The sequence below is a fragment of the Equus asinus genome, chromosome 1, assembly GCF_041296235.1.
Source record: "Equus asinus isolate D_3611 breed Donkey chromosome 1, EquAss-T2T_v2, whole genome shotgun sequence".
NCBI lineage: Eukaryota > Metazoa > Chordata > Mammalia > Perissodactyla > Equidae > Equus > Equus asinus.
Window position 1 is genome coordinate 199,928,872 of NC_091790.1, and position 16,060 is coordinate 199,944,931.

General features: G+C 39.9%; 1 protein-coding gene across 1 annotated transcript in view; it reads left to right on the top strand.

The window, feature by feature from the left end:
- Nucleotides 1–16,060, top strand: part of CNTNAP2 (contactin associated protein 2) — a 1,870,188-nt gene that overhangs the window by 1,250,321 nt on the left and 603,807 nt on the right. Inside the window, exon 13 of the mRNA XM_014858430.3 lies at nucleotides 12,432–12,632. Within this exon, the coding sequence (XP_014713916.1) occupies nucleotides 12,432–12,632 (201 nt within the window). The remainder of the gene's footprint in view (nucleotides 1–12,431; nucleotides 12,633–16,060) is intronic.

The window sequence follows — 16,060 nt, forward strand, 5'->3', positions numbered from 1 at the left end:
ATGAGTTACAGAAGACGTTATGTTCTGCTCATACTGGCATTCAGTTAATGCTTCTTAAGCAAATGTGAATGAATGAATGAATGATATCTTCAGCTTTTAGAGATGAAATGACTGTAGAGAGCATTTGGTCTGATACCACTTTTTTTTTTTTCTGAGGAAGATTCACCCTGAGCTAACATCTGTGCCAATCTTCCTCTATTTACTACGTGGGTCACTACCACAGCATGGTTGACAAGAAGTGTAGGTCTGTGCCTGGGAAGGGAATCTAGGCTCCTGCAGTGGAGCATACCGAACTTCAACCACTAGGCCATGGGGCTGGCCCCTGGTAACACATTTTTACTTAAAGAAACTAAGCCCTTGAGATTTCAAAAGATTTGGCGGGGTTCATAGTGCAAATTAGTGGAAGAGCTAAGACCCAAATCGTCTGACCATTAGTGCACTGTTTTTCTACCATATGTACTGCCTCTAAACTGTATTAGATAATTGAGTATTAATTATTTTGATCATTATCCAATTCAATAATCTTTGGGTTTGTAGATCCTTCCTGCCTTCCTTCTTTTCTTTCTCTCTGCCTCTCCCGCTCTTTTCCTTCTTTCTGATGTAAACGGTAGTGATATTTATGTGGTTGTCATTCCTTTCATAGTGAGTAGCAAGTCAAACAAAGGTTCAGTCAAACCTCCAGGCCACTGGGCCTACTAGACAAAATCAAGCTGTCCACTAAGGAAGTCCAGTGTCCCTGTGCCCATTTCCAAGTCCTGGATGATTTTTCTCAGCACAATTCAAAAATTGCTTTCTTTAATAATAATAAAAGCTCAGAAGGTTGACTGTCTCATTTGATCTAAGTAAGGGTGGCCACCCTTTAGGGCCACAGAAATAATCTTATGAGTGAGTCACCTTGGTGATGCCAACAGACTGAAATGGCAATGAAAAAACTAATGACTTCAATAGTCACTTTATTGTCTCCTTGCAAAGTACTGAAGAACTGATTTATTTTCTTGAATATTGCCCCAAAATGACTGGACATTTTCAATTCCCAGATCAGAGGTTTGTTAGCTTGGCATTTGGGGAAAATGATGATATACTTTAACTGTCTGTGCCTCTTTGGGTTTCCGATGGCCAGATGGCTAAGCAGGGCACCTCTACTTGTGTTATTCTCGACTATTTCCTGTCAAATGACAAAACTAAAACAATTTAGTAATGAGTTTGTTGTCCTTTATCCAAGGGAAAATAATCTACAGGTTAGAGGAGTACAGATCCTCGCAAACAGTGGAGCACTCTGCCCCGGAGACTTTAGGCAAGAATGGGTTTGCAGAGCATTAGAAGAGTCAATGTGGAAACAGGGCATGATGGAGAGGAGGTTGGGGATTTCCTTACAAAGCCAGCAGGTCCTGGTCTCTAGGGTCAGGTGAGCTAGCTACAGCTGAGTTAGAGGATTGGGATGGTGTGAGTCAGGTTTCCTTGACAGGTGTTTCCTGTAAGTGCAGGCTGACTTAGGTTTGGATTTGTGACACGGCCGGGCCACTGGAGAGGCCTCCATTTTGTGGGTCCTGATATACAAATTAATTTTAGTAGTTCAGCAAGTATTTCTTGAGTACTTGAGCACCCATACCAGGTCTCTGTTAGACAATAAGGATTAAGCAATGACAATGATATCCATATTGCCCTCAGTGACTTAACAGAGTTGTGGCTACAATAAATATATTATAAGCACGATATAAGAAATGCAAAGCCAGTGGTTAACGTAGCTCGTTAGGGAAGCAGACGGAGATGGAGCGTCTACTCTGAACTTGGTGTGGTATTAGGGGTTGGGAAGTGCGTGATACTTTCTGGCAAAGTGCTTAAAAGCTGAGACCTGATGGACTACAAAGAGCTAGGGCAGGCGGGAGCATTCTTGCCACGAAGGCAGAATTTGCTGGGTTTAGAGGCGCTTTAATACTTTAGTAAGCCTCCCAGAGAATCATTTCCAAAAAGTGAAATCACCTAATGCATTTGTACTTCTGTTAAAATTGAAGTTAGAACACCGGTTTTAGTCCCTTTGAATATGTTAACTCTGATATCTTAAAGGTTTTCTTTTCCTAAAAAGTTATTTCTAGCTAATTATCCTCACCAAGAAACTTAATCTGTCAGACTGTCTTGCTAATGTCCCTCACAATGGGGGCTGCTTCAGTGAATAGAAACTGAGTTAACAGGGAAAATTAAATACTTAGAGGAGTTGATTATTGGGGGATTTTCTTCCAAGGTGATAAATGTTATCTGTCATCAAAAAAAAATCTTTAATTAAGCCTGGTGCTTGGGTTGGAAGGAGAGAGAAAGGGTCACAAATCCTCTAATGGGAAGTCACTTATACCATAGCCCTTAGTGTCCCCAAAGGGGTAAATTGCTGGGTTGTGTTTGATCTTCCCAACTTTCAGGGCAGACAGTGATGTGAGTGAGGGTCGACACGAAAGGAAGGGCCGTCTTATAAGATTCTGGCCTGTTCGTAGCCAATCAAACTGTCATTTTCAACTATACATTTTCTGCTACATGAAAGCTTTTTGGATGAAAACTTCAGAAAGAGTATAATTTCTCAAGTTAGCCTGTTACAACTCAGGTTTAAACTAAGCACTAACAGAAAATAAAATTCCCCAACAATAAAAAATATATAAAGTACAGTACGAGAGAATTTTTGAAGTGTTAGATATGTTAAAGAATTTGGTGTGGGTTATAAGTGGGTTTACAGTGTATATATTAAATCTCAGTGCTTTGATTATTCTGACGGTTGCCTGAAAATCAGCAGTTACATTTTCAGATTGTAAGTAATTCCTTGTTTTGTTTATCTTCGTCCCTCCAGTTCTTTGGTGGCATTAGACATACGTTATTCATCTTCCAGTGCCCAGGGTCTAGACCAGTGCTTGGAATGAAGCAGGTTGTTCATAAATGAAAGCTCCTGTGCTCATGATGTTACTGGCCACAAACACAGGTTCTTTACCCACCACAGAAGAGACAGAGAGACCATAATAGAAACTGGAATGCCAGGCTTGTGGCAAGGAAAGAGTTTTATAGGAAGGCAGCCAGATGAGGAGATGGGAGTTAGGTGGAACTCAGATCCAACTCCCCGAAGGGAAAAAGGTAGGTGTTTTTATCTGGGGATTTAGGTAGGGGAGGGCGAGCATGTGGCCTTGCTGGTTGGTGCCTGAGTTTGGCCTTGAAGACTGAATTTCCTTTCCCTTGACTGTCTGGACTTTTCTGGTTGGTGTTCATCTTCTGCCTGTGTTTGGCCTTGTCAGGCTGCTTGCAGGAGGGAAACCACAGGTGGATGTCCTGAGTTGTCTCCCTCCGCGGTGGATGGTGGATTCTGGTGCCAAGAAGCTGAGGAGCTGGGATCTGGGAAGCTTTGGCTTCTTGATATTCTCTGGACATCAGCTTCCCTGTGATAAACCTCAAGAACCTGTAATTAGCCAAAACTTCAGTGTGAACCCCGGTGAAGCCACCAGGGCTTTCAACAATTTGTAACTTCCATTTGCCTTTGAAGTCTAGGGACACAAAGATTTAAAAAAATGATATTTACATATGAATGTACCTTAGAGCAGCAGGGGAAGGGGATGAGGGCTTTTGGTTTGAACCCCATATATGCTGGGTTTAACGTAGGGGAACGAATATCAGGGCTGGGATCAATGACACTCTTACCATGTAAGGAGACGAATACACACTTACCACGGAATAGTGATTATCTCACTGTTCAACCCAGAAAGACAATGGTGATAGTTTTAAGAAGCTCATTGCACCTTAGATATATTTTTATGTTGCTCTTTAAAAAATCCTTGTAGTTTGGGGTCTGCCCTGTGGCCGAGTGGTTAAGTTCGCAAGCCCTGCTTCAGCAGCCCAGGATTTCGCTGGTTCAGATCCTGGGCACGGACATGGCACCGCTTGTCAGACCATGCTGAGGCAGCATCCCACATGCCACAAATAGAAGGACTTACAACTAAAATATACAACTATGTTCTTGAGGGGGGTGGTTTGGGGAGCAAAAGCAGAAAGAGAGGAAAAAAAAGATTGGCAACAGTTGTTAGCTCAGGTGCCAATCTTTAAAAATCTTTGCAGTTTAATATCTTGTAAATATTGTAAGTACAGTACTAGGATTCTATAATTTCAAATACCATTTTGTTTCATCTGTAAAGACTTTCGAAATGTTTGCTTTTTTGAAGCTTATTATTTTGTAGAGCTATTTGGTGGGATCCATAACCCCATGAACGATATTTCAAATGGGGATTTTATAGGAATCATTGATGATGATGGAGATGGAGGTTTGTTGACAACTAAGTGAAGACAGGGTTAAGGTGTATTATTAGCACAATATTCATTGAATTTCTGCAGACTGCTAGGCACTATTCTAAGAATTTGAGATCATCAGTAAACAAAACTTTAAAAAATATATCTCTGACATACTAGAGTTTATAGTCTAGGAGAAAGATGTTGGGAGAGGCAGACAGTACCAAATGAAAACAATAAGTAAATTATATACTATGTTAGAAGGACTTATGTGCTGTAGGAAAAAATAGAGTAAGTAAGGGGCAGAGTGGGTTGTAAGTTTAAATAGAGAAGATGGGGTGCATCTCAGTGAGAATATGCCATTTGATGGAGACTAAAGGGAGTGGAGGGAGTTAGCCTTGAGACCACTGGGGGAAACACCTGGGAAGAGGAAACAGCCAAGCAAAGGCCCTAAAGTAGGAGCACCTAGCAGATTCGTGCTACAGGTAGGAGGTCAGTCTGGTGGTGTAGGTATTTGAAGTGATTTTTTTTAACCAAGTGTGTGCAATACATTTAGAGTATTTTTAAATAATAGAAAGTAAGCGTTATCTTTAAAGGTCCACAGGAATGGTCAGTCATTGATCCAAGATAACATTTACTTTGTCTCCAAGTTTGAATTCATATCAAAATCTAATTACTGTTACAAGCAACAATAATCACAGAGTAGCATTTCCTTGCTACACAGAGTACAAAACTCCTTTGCCACAGAGATGAACTCCTGACTACCAAATATACACAAACTACATCTCTACCCAGTGTGAGGTAAACAGGGAAGGGGAGATTAGCTTGTCTAAGTATTGATATAAATGCAGTCAATACCTCCAGCCGCATTGTAAAAGAATTTTACCATCACTACAATGGAGCAAAAACATTAACAAATATCCTTCCTCCCAGAAAATAGCTAATGTCTTCCTGGAAAAAAGCTCTAAGTTGTTCTTCAGGTGTGCGAGAATGATCCACCATTATTTATACTTATTCACAGCACCCGGTTTGTCATCCATCTTTGGGATGGAATTGTGAGCGTAAAAATAATCAACATTTTCCACCACCTGCAGAACATCATCTGTACTTTTAGTTCATTTCCTCAGTGCTTCCTGCGGAGGCTCCATCTGCTTTACATACCTTATTTCTCTACACGTGATTAAAGCTGCGTGTGCCACCTGAGCTGCATACATAGCTGGCATTATGACATAGCTCCAACTACCACAGCCCGCCGTGGTGAAATAGCTTCCATAACATTAGAGTCTAGGCTACAGAATGCGTCTAATGCTCACACAATATGTATTTGGGGAGAGAAAAATGTGACAACAAATTTCTAATAATTTGTTATGTCAATTGGATCATAATTGTTGAGCAAACCTTCTAAACAAAATAATGACCTGTAAAATTGTTTTTTTAAATTTATCTACCTAGAAGAGTGATGAAATTTTCAGATAGATCCTCTTACAAATGACTAAAAAAAACATTGTACTCTAACCTAACATTATGTTGAGTCTTTCTATCTGAAAGTTTTATAAACAATTTTCTAGATATTAACCAATACTTTAAACAATTAGGAGTGGTAGCTATTTAAGAAATTATTTTGTGACATTCATTAAAGCACAAATAGCTTGTGTATCTTCAAATAAGTTTATCTGAAATAAGGTACCTCAATTGTTTATTTCAATATGAAATATTTCTAATTTGAATTTAACACCCAGATTAAGAAATATAACATCAGATATAAAATTAAAGCTTTTCTATATCTCTAACACTATTCCCCTTGGTTTGTTCCTGATCTTAGAGGAAAAGCTTTCAGCTTTTCACTGTTGGGTATGTTAGCTGTGGGCTTGCCCTTTATGGCCTGAAATAAATATTTTTAAAAATAAGAGTTAATCTTTTATCTCCATGGGTTTTCAAAACCCACACCTATGACCGTGTACTACACCTTTCAACCCACGCACAATCTTTATGGCTCTGCAATCTTTTACTTCACTCTTCGAGACCCTTTAATTTCCAATCTATCCAGATCCTATCTACGAAATCTTTTTTGTCTCCAGTGTACTTGGTCTGACTTATAAGAAGAATGAATTGCTTTCATCATCTTCTCCTTCATTTGGCTCATCCCAATTTAAACTTCATGATTCGCTGAAAACGCCATGTCCACTTGGTCACTCTAAAGCTAGGTCATTTGGACTTTCTGTATGAACTCATAATACCCTGTGCCTCTCTCTCTTTTAGCACTTTGTGTGATTCCTGATTGTGAACTTTCACCTCCACTGGACTACAAGCTTGTTGAGGACAGGAACTCAAGTCTTTGTCATCCTTGTGACCCCAGAACCTAAGACAGTGGTGAAACAGATCAGAATTAAAAAATCGAAACTACTATCTGTATGCTTCCTCTGCCCCCTGAAAATTAGTGGGGTGCTATGGGGAAGACAGTGAAAATTTTGATATGTCACCAACATATTGCCACTGGGTCAAAGAGATGAGGAGTAAAAAGAGCACTAAATCCAGAATCAGGAGACAATGTTTCCATCGTTTTGCCACTAACTCTTCATATTTATTTGGACAAGCCACTTATCACTCCTGAGATTTGGTTTCTTAATCTCTAATAGAAGAGAGTCAAGATGGATGCTCTCTAAGATGACATTATATTGATATTATTTGAGATTCAAAATTTTTCACACAAGAACATGGCTTCCTTTAAATGGTAGGCTTCTACCCTTGGATATTTACTTCTACAAGGCTGCAAATGTTTAAGTTTTGAAGAAGCAGTTCCTAATGCTATAGCATTTAATTGGAGATTCTTGCTCATATCTTGTTGTTAGTTGATGTGCAATTGTTGATTGATTGACTCAGGATAACAGCCGCTAAGATTTCTATACCCAAAGAAAGCCACAGACTATGTTATTGGAATGCAGTTTGTAAGACAGAGGAAAAATTTAAGGATATACAAAATTGAATTCACTAGTTTTATCCAGCAGGCCGAGGTTTACATGCAATATGGAAAATCCTACTCGAAGCGTATATTATAGTTCAGTTCTGTTGTGTTGCTCTAAGAGTGAGAGACCCTAAGTCATCCCTGAAGAATAACTCTAACAGGTAATAGGGCCACTAAGGGATTTGGACTACAAGTGGATGTTGGTCATGCCCATCTGCAAGTTCTATATACCATCCTAAATTTAGGTAATTTATCATGTTTCAGAGTTAATACGAATAAAGGTGAAAAAAAGCTCTCAGATTTACAAATTTGGCATTAACCAGTACAGTGATATTGTTTGAAAATCAAAAACTCTTAGACACATATGCAGGTGTATAGGACACACAAAAAAACTTACCCTCTGGACTCAGCTCAGATCGGACTGTTATTAAGCTACACTACATACAGACTTGCTCAGATTATACATGGATAGCATGGAAAAGAGTAAAGGAAGAGTCATAGACATGAAGAAACTGGTTATATTCTGGGAGGAGTTATTTGCCTTTTTTCACTGGTCATTTGGTCGCTTCATCAGTCCCTGGTCAGAACTCCAGCCACGCAAGGAATTGAGTTCTCATGAAGTGACTTACTTGAGAATTAAAAATAAAATAAGGATGTGGGGTCACTGGTATAAGTAGCAGAGGGATCTTTCTAATGTACATGTCAACATAACTAAGCTGGGTAACCTTGAAGACCCCATTATTGCCAAGGAGAGGGAAGTGTTTCCACGATATGTTCCATATGTGCTCCAGTATTTGAAACATATCATTGATTTAATGATTTGTATTTGAAACAATGTACAATGTGACAATTTTTAAATATGTGACTGCATGATGAGACAGATACTAAGCTTTCAGTAATCACAAAGGACATTTTTATAACACACTACTCCAAAGAGAGTATTTGACACACCCTAGTTTATCAATTGCTTCTTTGTGAAAATGGGTCAGTTGCAGAAATTTAGAACTTGCCCTACACAGTAGTTTCTATTTGCATTACACACATATATGATAATATGTATTATATAAACACACTGTGAATATGGAAATAAGATTCCTCATTTCTTCACTTATGATACTAGCAAAGGAAAATCTGTATAGCATAACCTTCTTTCTCCTAGATGCTGGATACCTGCAAAATCATTCATATCCATTTGTCACCTAAGATTTAATAGTTCCAAAGGAACCATTACAATGTGTAATATGCAAGCATTAAAAAATAATTTACAAGATACATCAACAGTAATTGTTTTATGCCATCAAAATAGAGCTTACATATTACCTTTTATAATGCCATGACACTGTAAAAAGTCTTAAATCTTTATAAAGATACATCCATTTTACTATTTTTTCAAACCTTTCTGAAGTATAATTTTATTGAAGCAAAGAATGGTATGTCAAGGACTAAGGTAAAGCATACTACTTGAACTGCCCCAAAGCTTCCAATGCCCTCAGCTTTCCATCTCCTGTTGAGATCGCAGTGCATCCATCCCCATTACACCTCTGTCTCCAACTCCCGCTCTTCTCCCTCACTCATTGGCCTCCTTGTATGTCTGAATGATACCGGGAATATTCCAGAATTAGAACATTTTCATTTGCATTCCCTCTATCTGGAAGACTCCTCCCCAGACATTCACATGGCTTGCTGGATAATGCCCTTACTCATTCAAATGTCGCTCTCGGTGAGCGCTGTTCTGGCTTCCTCTGTTTTTAAAAATGCAGTCCCCGCACACAGTCCCCTGTTCTTCCCTTCCCTGATGTAGTTTTTCTCCTCACTATTATCACTTGCCAATTATACATATTATTTTAATTTTTCACTTTTTATCTGCTTTTTTTCCCCACTAGAATGTAAGCTGCAAAAACGTAAGAATGCTTTTTTCTCTGTGGTTTCCCTGGTGCCTTGATCCGTGTCTGTCATGTAGCAGGTACTCAGTGATATGTGTTGAATGAATGAGTGGGCTATACAACAAATATAAAGATGTTAGTGCACAGGAGTTTGATACTGAAATGTGTGTGGTAAGAGGGGTGGAAGGAGAGTTTAGGGCCAAGAAGTCACTAGGACTAAAATCTTAGACTCATCAACATTAACAAATTGGTTAATGTTTTTAAAGTTATTGAGAGAAACCATAATGGGTGACCTTTTTTTTTTCCACTTGCTTAAATTAATGTTTGCCTTTATGAACATTATTTTGTATATATTCAAAAGGGGTTTATGATCCTTTAAAGACAGTTCAGATTAGAATGCTATTCCTAATGAGTTACAGAAAGAGAGCTCTGGAATATTGCTGCAGGACAAGATCCTGGTAAAGTGTCAGACATTTGAGAATTCTATGCCAGAGGCTGATTGTAACAGAAAAGAGATAAAATTAACCTAATTTAATTAATATTAATGGATCTTTAATTAAGTGAAGGTAAAAATGCAGGTCTGGATATAGTGACAATCAGTTTGTCGCCAGAATCGTGTCATAGAGTGACAGAATTACTAAAACATATTGTAGCTTCTTTGCTACATCAGAAAAACTAAAGGAAGGCGGTTCTGATGAGGCCGAAGGTGAACTGGAAAAATAAGTTATCTTATAGAAAATGTATTACTACAGGGGCCACCGTAACTGCACTTGTTTAATTGATTTAAGAAGAGCAAGCTGGAAAGTATTCCAACATGGAGGCCGGTGTTACAGATGAAGGGAACCTGTGGCTCAGAGGAGTGAAGTAGCTTGTCCAAAGTGATGCTAAGAAGTTCCTGGATCAAGTATTTGTATTCTGTTTATTTTTGTTAATTCACTCTTCTATTCAAAAAATATTTCTTGAAGGCCCATCGTGTGCCAATTGCTGTTCTGGGCACTGTGCACACAGTGTTGGAAAGAGTCCCCACCTTCTTCCCTTCTAGTGTAGGGAGACAGACAGTAAAAAATAAGGAAAATAGGCACTGTCAGATCGAGATCAATGCTATGAGGAAAACAAAAGCAGGATGGGGAGAGAGGAAGCAGCTGTGAAGGGTTGGGGATCAGCAAAGGAAAAGATGGGGCTGGAGCAAAGAGCAGGAGGAGCCGGCGTGGGCCCTGAGGGTTTCTGAGGAGGGCCGGCTCCAGCCAGAGGAAACAGCAAGAGCAAAGTCTCCGGAGGGGGAGCTTCCCTGGTATCCTGACGTGTTTGAGGAACGCCAGGAGGTCTGTGTGGCTGGAGCTAAATGAGCCAGGGGAGTTTAGCAGGGCAAGAGGGAATAGCTAGGAGCGAGGAGGAGTAGGATCACGGAGGGCCTTCGGCTACGTTAGGAGCTAGACTTTTACTCTGAACTAGACTGGGTACCGTGTGAGGGCTTTCAGCAGAGAGGCAGAATCTGGCCTGTATTTGAAAAGGCTCAGCCTGGCTGCTGCGTGGAGGGTGGGTGTGAGGGCGCAAGGCTGGAAAGCCGGGGCCTGGTTGGAAGTTACTGTGGTGATGCAGGCGAGAGGCGATGGGGGCTTTGACCAGAGCAGTGGTGGTGGGGTGGGGCTGAGGAGTCCTCAGATACTAATAAACACTGAAGGTAGAGCCGACAGGATTCACTGACATGCTGGATGACGCGTGTAGAAGAAAGGGAGGAAGTAATGGTGCCTCCAAGGATTTTGTCCTGAGCAACTGGAAGAATGGAGCTGCCATTTACTGACATAAGGAAACTGCATGAGGGGCAAGTTCAGGAAGTCTCTTAATCTATAGGTCTCTCTTCCCTTGTCATTTATAATTTATCTGTTGTAAACGCTAGGTTGTATAATCTCTAGGGTTTCCCTCAGTGTTAATTTTCTGATTGTTTCCCCTTGGTGCCATTTAGCATGTTCCCTTCTCCCCAGGAATTCCTGGACTTCGGCCGTGAGGGCTGCAAGCTTGCTGAAATTGGTGTTTGATTTTTGTCCACGCTGCTCCACATGTAGTGTTGTGTATTCCTCTGGTTTCACTTTTGGTTATAAGCAGCCATGAATAATCATTGCTTAGATCCTACTTTTTAGAACTTAGAAAATGATGATACTCTAATTCTATTATTTAGTCTTCATTTATGAGCTGAAATATTTCCACAAAGGGAGCATTTAGTTACATTACAATTCAAGTTGGTAAGATAGGCTAAACGCTTGATTCTTTGCCTTTATTTTACGAATATTCAAAATTATCAGTTACCTAGCATCTTCCAAAATTGAACATTTCTTTTATTTTAATGAACTCATGGAATTAAATATAATTGATATATTTTATTCCATTGCAGGAAATTCTTATTGATGTTAAAATTGTCCTTCTCTGGCCCTGGGGGTTTTTGAACTGCCCTCTGTCTCCAATAACTTCTCGTGTAACAGTATGTTCCAGGCTCATCCTGTACATTTCCAGCCGTGGACTCAATCATGTCTGCAGGGAGCCCAGTTTTCTCTTGATGGAAAGTGTATTGAGTGATGACGATCTGGTGCTAGACGTTGGTCCTTGTTTGGGGGCTTTTTCAGTGGACAGACCTAGGACATATGTCTACATTTTTTAAAAGATAACATTATCATGGGTTTATAATGACGGTTTTAATTCAAATTCAGAAGTATATAGGGTTTTAATTTAACTTCATCATTCTTTTATCTGCTTCTTCTTTTCACACATTGAAATTTTCAGGGTCCAAAACACCAAGATAATTACGTATTTGTATTATCCCACGTGTACAGAGCATTTCAATAACAGAGAATGCAGTGTCTAATTTTACCGGAAAGGTCAGGGTTTTATTGACAAGATGAGGATGCATATTCTGATTGCAGCAAACAGCCAGGTACAAACATCTAGAGGCTTGAGAGAGCAGAGTTAATTTAGGGAAGAGCAAATCCTGTTCTACTGGAAGAGTGATGGCCTTTAGAGTCAGGAAGGAGTCAGAATATCACGGGCCTCACAGTCAATGCTGCGGCCAGTAGAGCATCAGCCAGATACTCAGGCTATTTGTTTTTGTTTTCAAGAGGTATTTTGTGTATGTTTCTAATAAAACATTCTACTTTTCTACTTTGTCAATATAAGCAGACCTTAGGTGTGAGAAAAGGGCAGGAATTATTTTAAGGATTATTATCTTTAACTCTGTTCCTCCTCAGTTCAGCGAAAACACCAGTGAAATGGTAGCTCAATTATTTTCTGACATTTGAACAAGTATTTGCATACTAATGACCCATTGTCATGGCATTTTCTCCCCACAGAGGACAAAGTGTGGACCATAGTGTCTCACGATTTGCACATGCAGACGACAGTGGTGGGCTACAACCCAGAAAAATACTCAGTGACACAGCTCATTTACAGTGCCTCCATGGACCAGATCAGCGCCATCACCAGCAGCGCCGAGTATTGTGAGCAGTACGTCTCCTATTTCTGCAAGATGTCGAGGTTGTTGAACACCCCAGGTAGGCCGAGAAGGAATGCTACTTTTAATTACTGTCTCAGCTGGTGCTTGGAATTGCCTAAACAATACAACAGGTGTGGCTTATTATCTTCTAGTCCAGTCTTCAGCGTGTGCCCAGCTGTGAAGAAGTACAATAAATCATTTGGTTTGTTTTCTGAGGAATGAAGCTAAGAAAGCATGATTTTTTTAAAAAAATGCATTGTTTTAAACTTATAGATTATTCTGTTTTATATGCATATATATGTGTGTGAGTGTTTCTGGCGCTTAATTATCAGTAGTTGCTTTGGGCAAAAGTTTATCAGAGCTCCTTGTGAACTTTCAAGTAATTCCCTTTGAATTTGTCTTTAATGCAAAGATGAAAACATTCAAAAGACTGTCTGCAGGTAAACAGCATATAGGATAATGACAGAATTCAGAACTCTTTGTTGTCTGTAGTCATTTAACATTATCTGTCTCAAGAAGTCCAACCTAAATTTTTTTTTCATGATGGCTCACTTTTAGCAATCCTTCGGGGGGGGGGGGGTGTGTGTGTGTGTTAGAGATATGGAAAATAGAGAGTTTCCAAAGGATATTCTGGAAATTACTGCAAGAGTGATACACTCTGGTGTTCTTGACAGTGAATTCAACATGTTGACAGATGACTAAATCTCTCAGTGTATAAAAGCATGTGCTTTGAGTCAGAAAAGCAGGTTCCTACTTTTCAGCCTCTCCATCCCCAGGTGTGACTTTGGAGGAGTTAGTTGAACTCTTAAGTCTCAGTTTCCAATGTCTTTTTCAGTCAAATAGGAATCATATGCCTATTTCAGGGTGATTATGAGAATTTAATGACATAATATACTAAATTCTTATTATAGGGTTTTATACACTCAAGGACTTAATAAATAGAAAATAGTGTATTAATTTTTTATATTAACTTTGGAAATGGCGTAATGCTAAGTCAGAGACCAATGGGCTGTCTCATGCCCCAAATCATTATTGTATTGGAGCCAATGTCGTAGAGAGTAGCTTTTAGAGAAGAGTTATGAGCAAAATAATATACAATATTCTAAAGATCTGAGTGCTTTTTATGTACAAATCCTGGTGCTAAAATTACAGACAAGTGGGGCCGGCCAGGTGGCATATTGGTTACGTTTATGCGTCCTGCTTCGGCAGCCCAGGGTTCATCAGTTTGGATCCCGCACACGGACCTATGCACTGCTTATCAAGCCATGCTGTGGAAGGCATCCCACATATAAAGTGGAAGAAGATGGGCACAGATGTTAGCTCAGGGCCAGTCTTCCTCAGCAAAAAGAGGAGAATTGGCAGCAGATGTTAGCTCAGGGCTAATCTTCCTCAAAAAAAAATTATAAAATAAAAAAAAAATTACAGACAAGTGTAACCCATGGATTCTAAGAAAGTCAAGTCTGTAAAATGTGAAAAATGCTTGATTCAGACAATTAGTGCTTCTGCTGTTTGGAGGAAGAGGTGATTGTGGCTGGGATGTTGAGGTGCTATTTCAATAAAGAGGTAGAAAGACTGTTGAAGGTTGGTGAAAGAGGGTGAGCAAAAGTCTGGAAGACAGAATGAATGATGCTTTGGGTCACGGTGAGAAGCAGTTGAGCTGAAGCAGAATTCAGGTGGAAGAGCAGTAAGAAATAAAGTTGCAAAGTAAAAATGGGAGAAACTGTGGAGGACACTAAACGCTATGCTGTGGAGCTGGGACTTTTACTTGAAGGCCACTGCTCCTCAGCCGTGAGCGTGCATTAGAATGACCTGCAGACGTTAATAAAACACAAATTGCTGGGCGCCCTCCCTGCTTCTCATTCAATACATCTGAGGCAGGGCTCGAGAATTTGCATTTGTAATGAGTGCTGTGGACTGAATTGTGTCCCTCTAAAATTTGTGTGTTGAGGTCTTAACCCCCAATGTGACTGTATTTGAGATAGGCCTTTTAGGAGCTAATTAAGGTTAAATGAAGTGATAAACTAGGTTCCTAATCTGATTGGATTGGTGGCTTTATAAATAGAGAAAGAGAGAGCTTTTTCTCTTTCTCCACCGTGTGGGCATACAGTGAGAAGGCGACCATTTGCAAGCCAGGAAGACAGCCCTCACCAGAAACCAAACTGGCCGGGACCTTGATCTCGGACTTCCAACCTCTAGAACTGAAAGAAAATAAACATCTGTTGTTTAAGCCCCCAGCCTGTGGTATTGTGTTATGGCAGCCGGAGCAGACAGACAATGAGTTCCCAGGTGGTGCTGATCTTGCTGGACTGAGACCACTCTTGGAGAACCACTGCCATGAGCCATGGAAAAGCTTTAAGGTTCCTGCAGCCCAGCTGTCTTTCTGTTCGCCTTCACTTATCACAGGCTTTTTCACTGGATCCGGTTTCCAGTGCTAGGAAAAGTCAACCAAGGATTATAGAAGATCCAGGGCACTAGGCACAAGTAATGAACCCGATCAGCTTGTCTGCATGGTTTCATGAACGAGTGCTCCTTATTGAATGAAGTTCGTTTCAAAGATTTCAGCCAGTCCTGGGGTTTGGATGGGAGTGAGGGCAAATTGCTGACCAGACAAATAACTTGGTACCATCAGCTTTATTTTTTAAATTTTCTTCAATTCTTCTGTTAAACTCCCAAGTGAACTTTCACTTTTTGATTTTTGCTCTGGTGGTTAAAAAACACAATATGACTTTTAAATAAGTGCAACTTGTAGTTTGGGCACCAGGAGAATTAAGTGGGAGGTAAGCGAAAGAGTTTGTCTTTAGAGCTCCCAGTCTTGCAGTTCATTCCTTTCTCTCCCTCATTGACACCCCAAGTGTCTCCCTCCAGCCACGAAGAAGCCTCAACCACTTATTACCCTCCTTTTCAAAACAGGATGTCCAAAACATCAGGAAAAATAGGATACATTTCTTTTTAAGAAATACTTCAGTTACATTTTCTAATAATAAGCACACTTCAACCTCCAGATGCCTTTTCAGGGGAAGAATTAATAATTGAAATCAAAAGTTAATTGTTAATCTGAACAATAAGCACCGTGTTCTCTTTGTGTTTCCAGACATTTGTAGATTATCATTGTACTAAAATCGTAGTTTGAAGACAAATTTGTCACAAGCTTCTTGCCTTTTGGACACCCTATATGTATGAAATTTTTCTTTCACATAGGCTTGGTACTTAATAAATGTTTGCTGATTGGAATGAAATGAAAATCTATAGCATTGAATATTATCTCAGCTCACCGCCTGGCAGTTGTTTTTAAATGAGTGCGTGCAGGAGAATTTTCAAGCTTCTCGAGATGCTGATTCCACAGCTTCTTCCCGGAACTCTGATTTCACGGAGCTCGGTTGGCACCCAGGAACATTTGCTTTGAAAACAGCTCCATGGATAGTTCTGTGCACCATACGTTGGGAAACACCATCTTTAGGGTGGGAAGGTCTCTCCTATTGGGCGTTA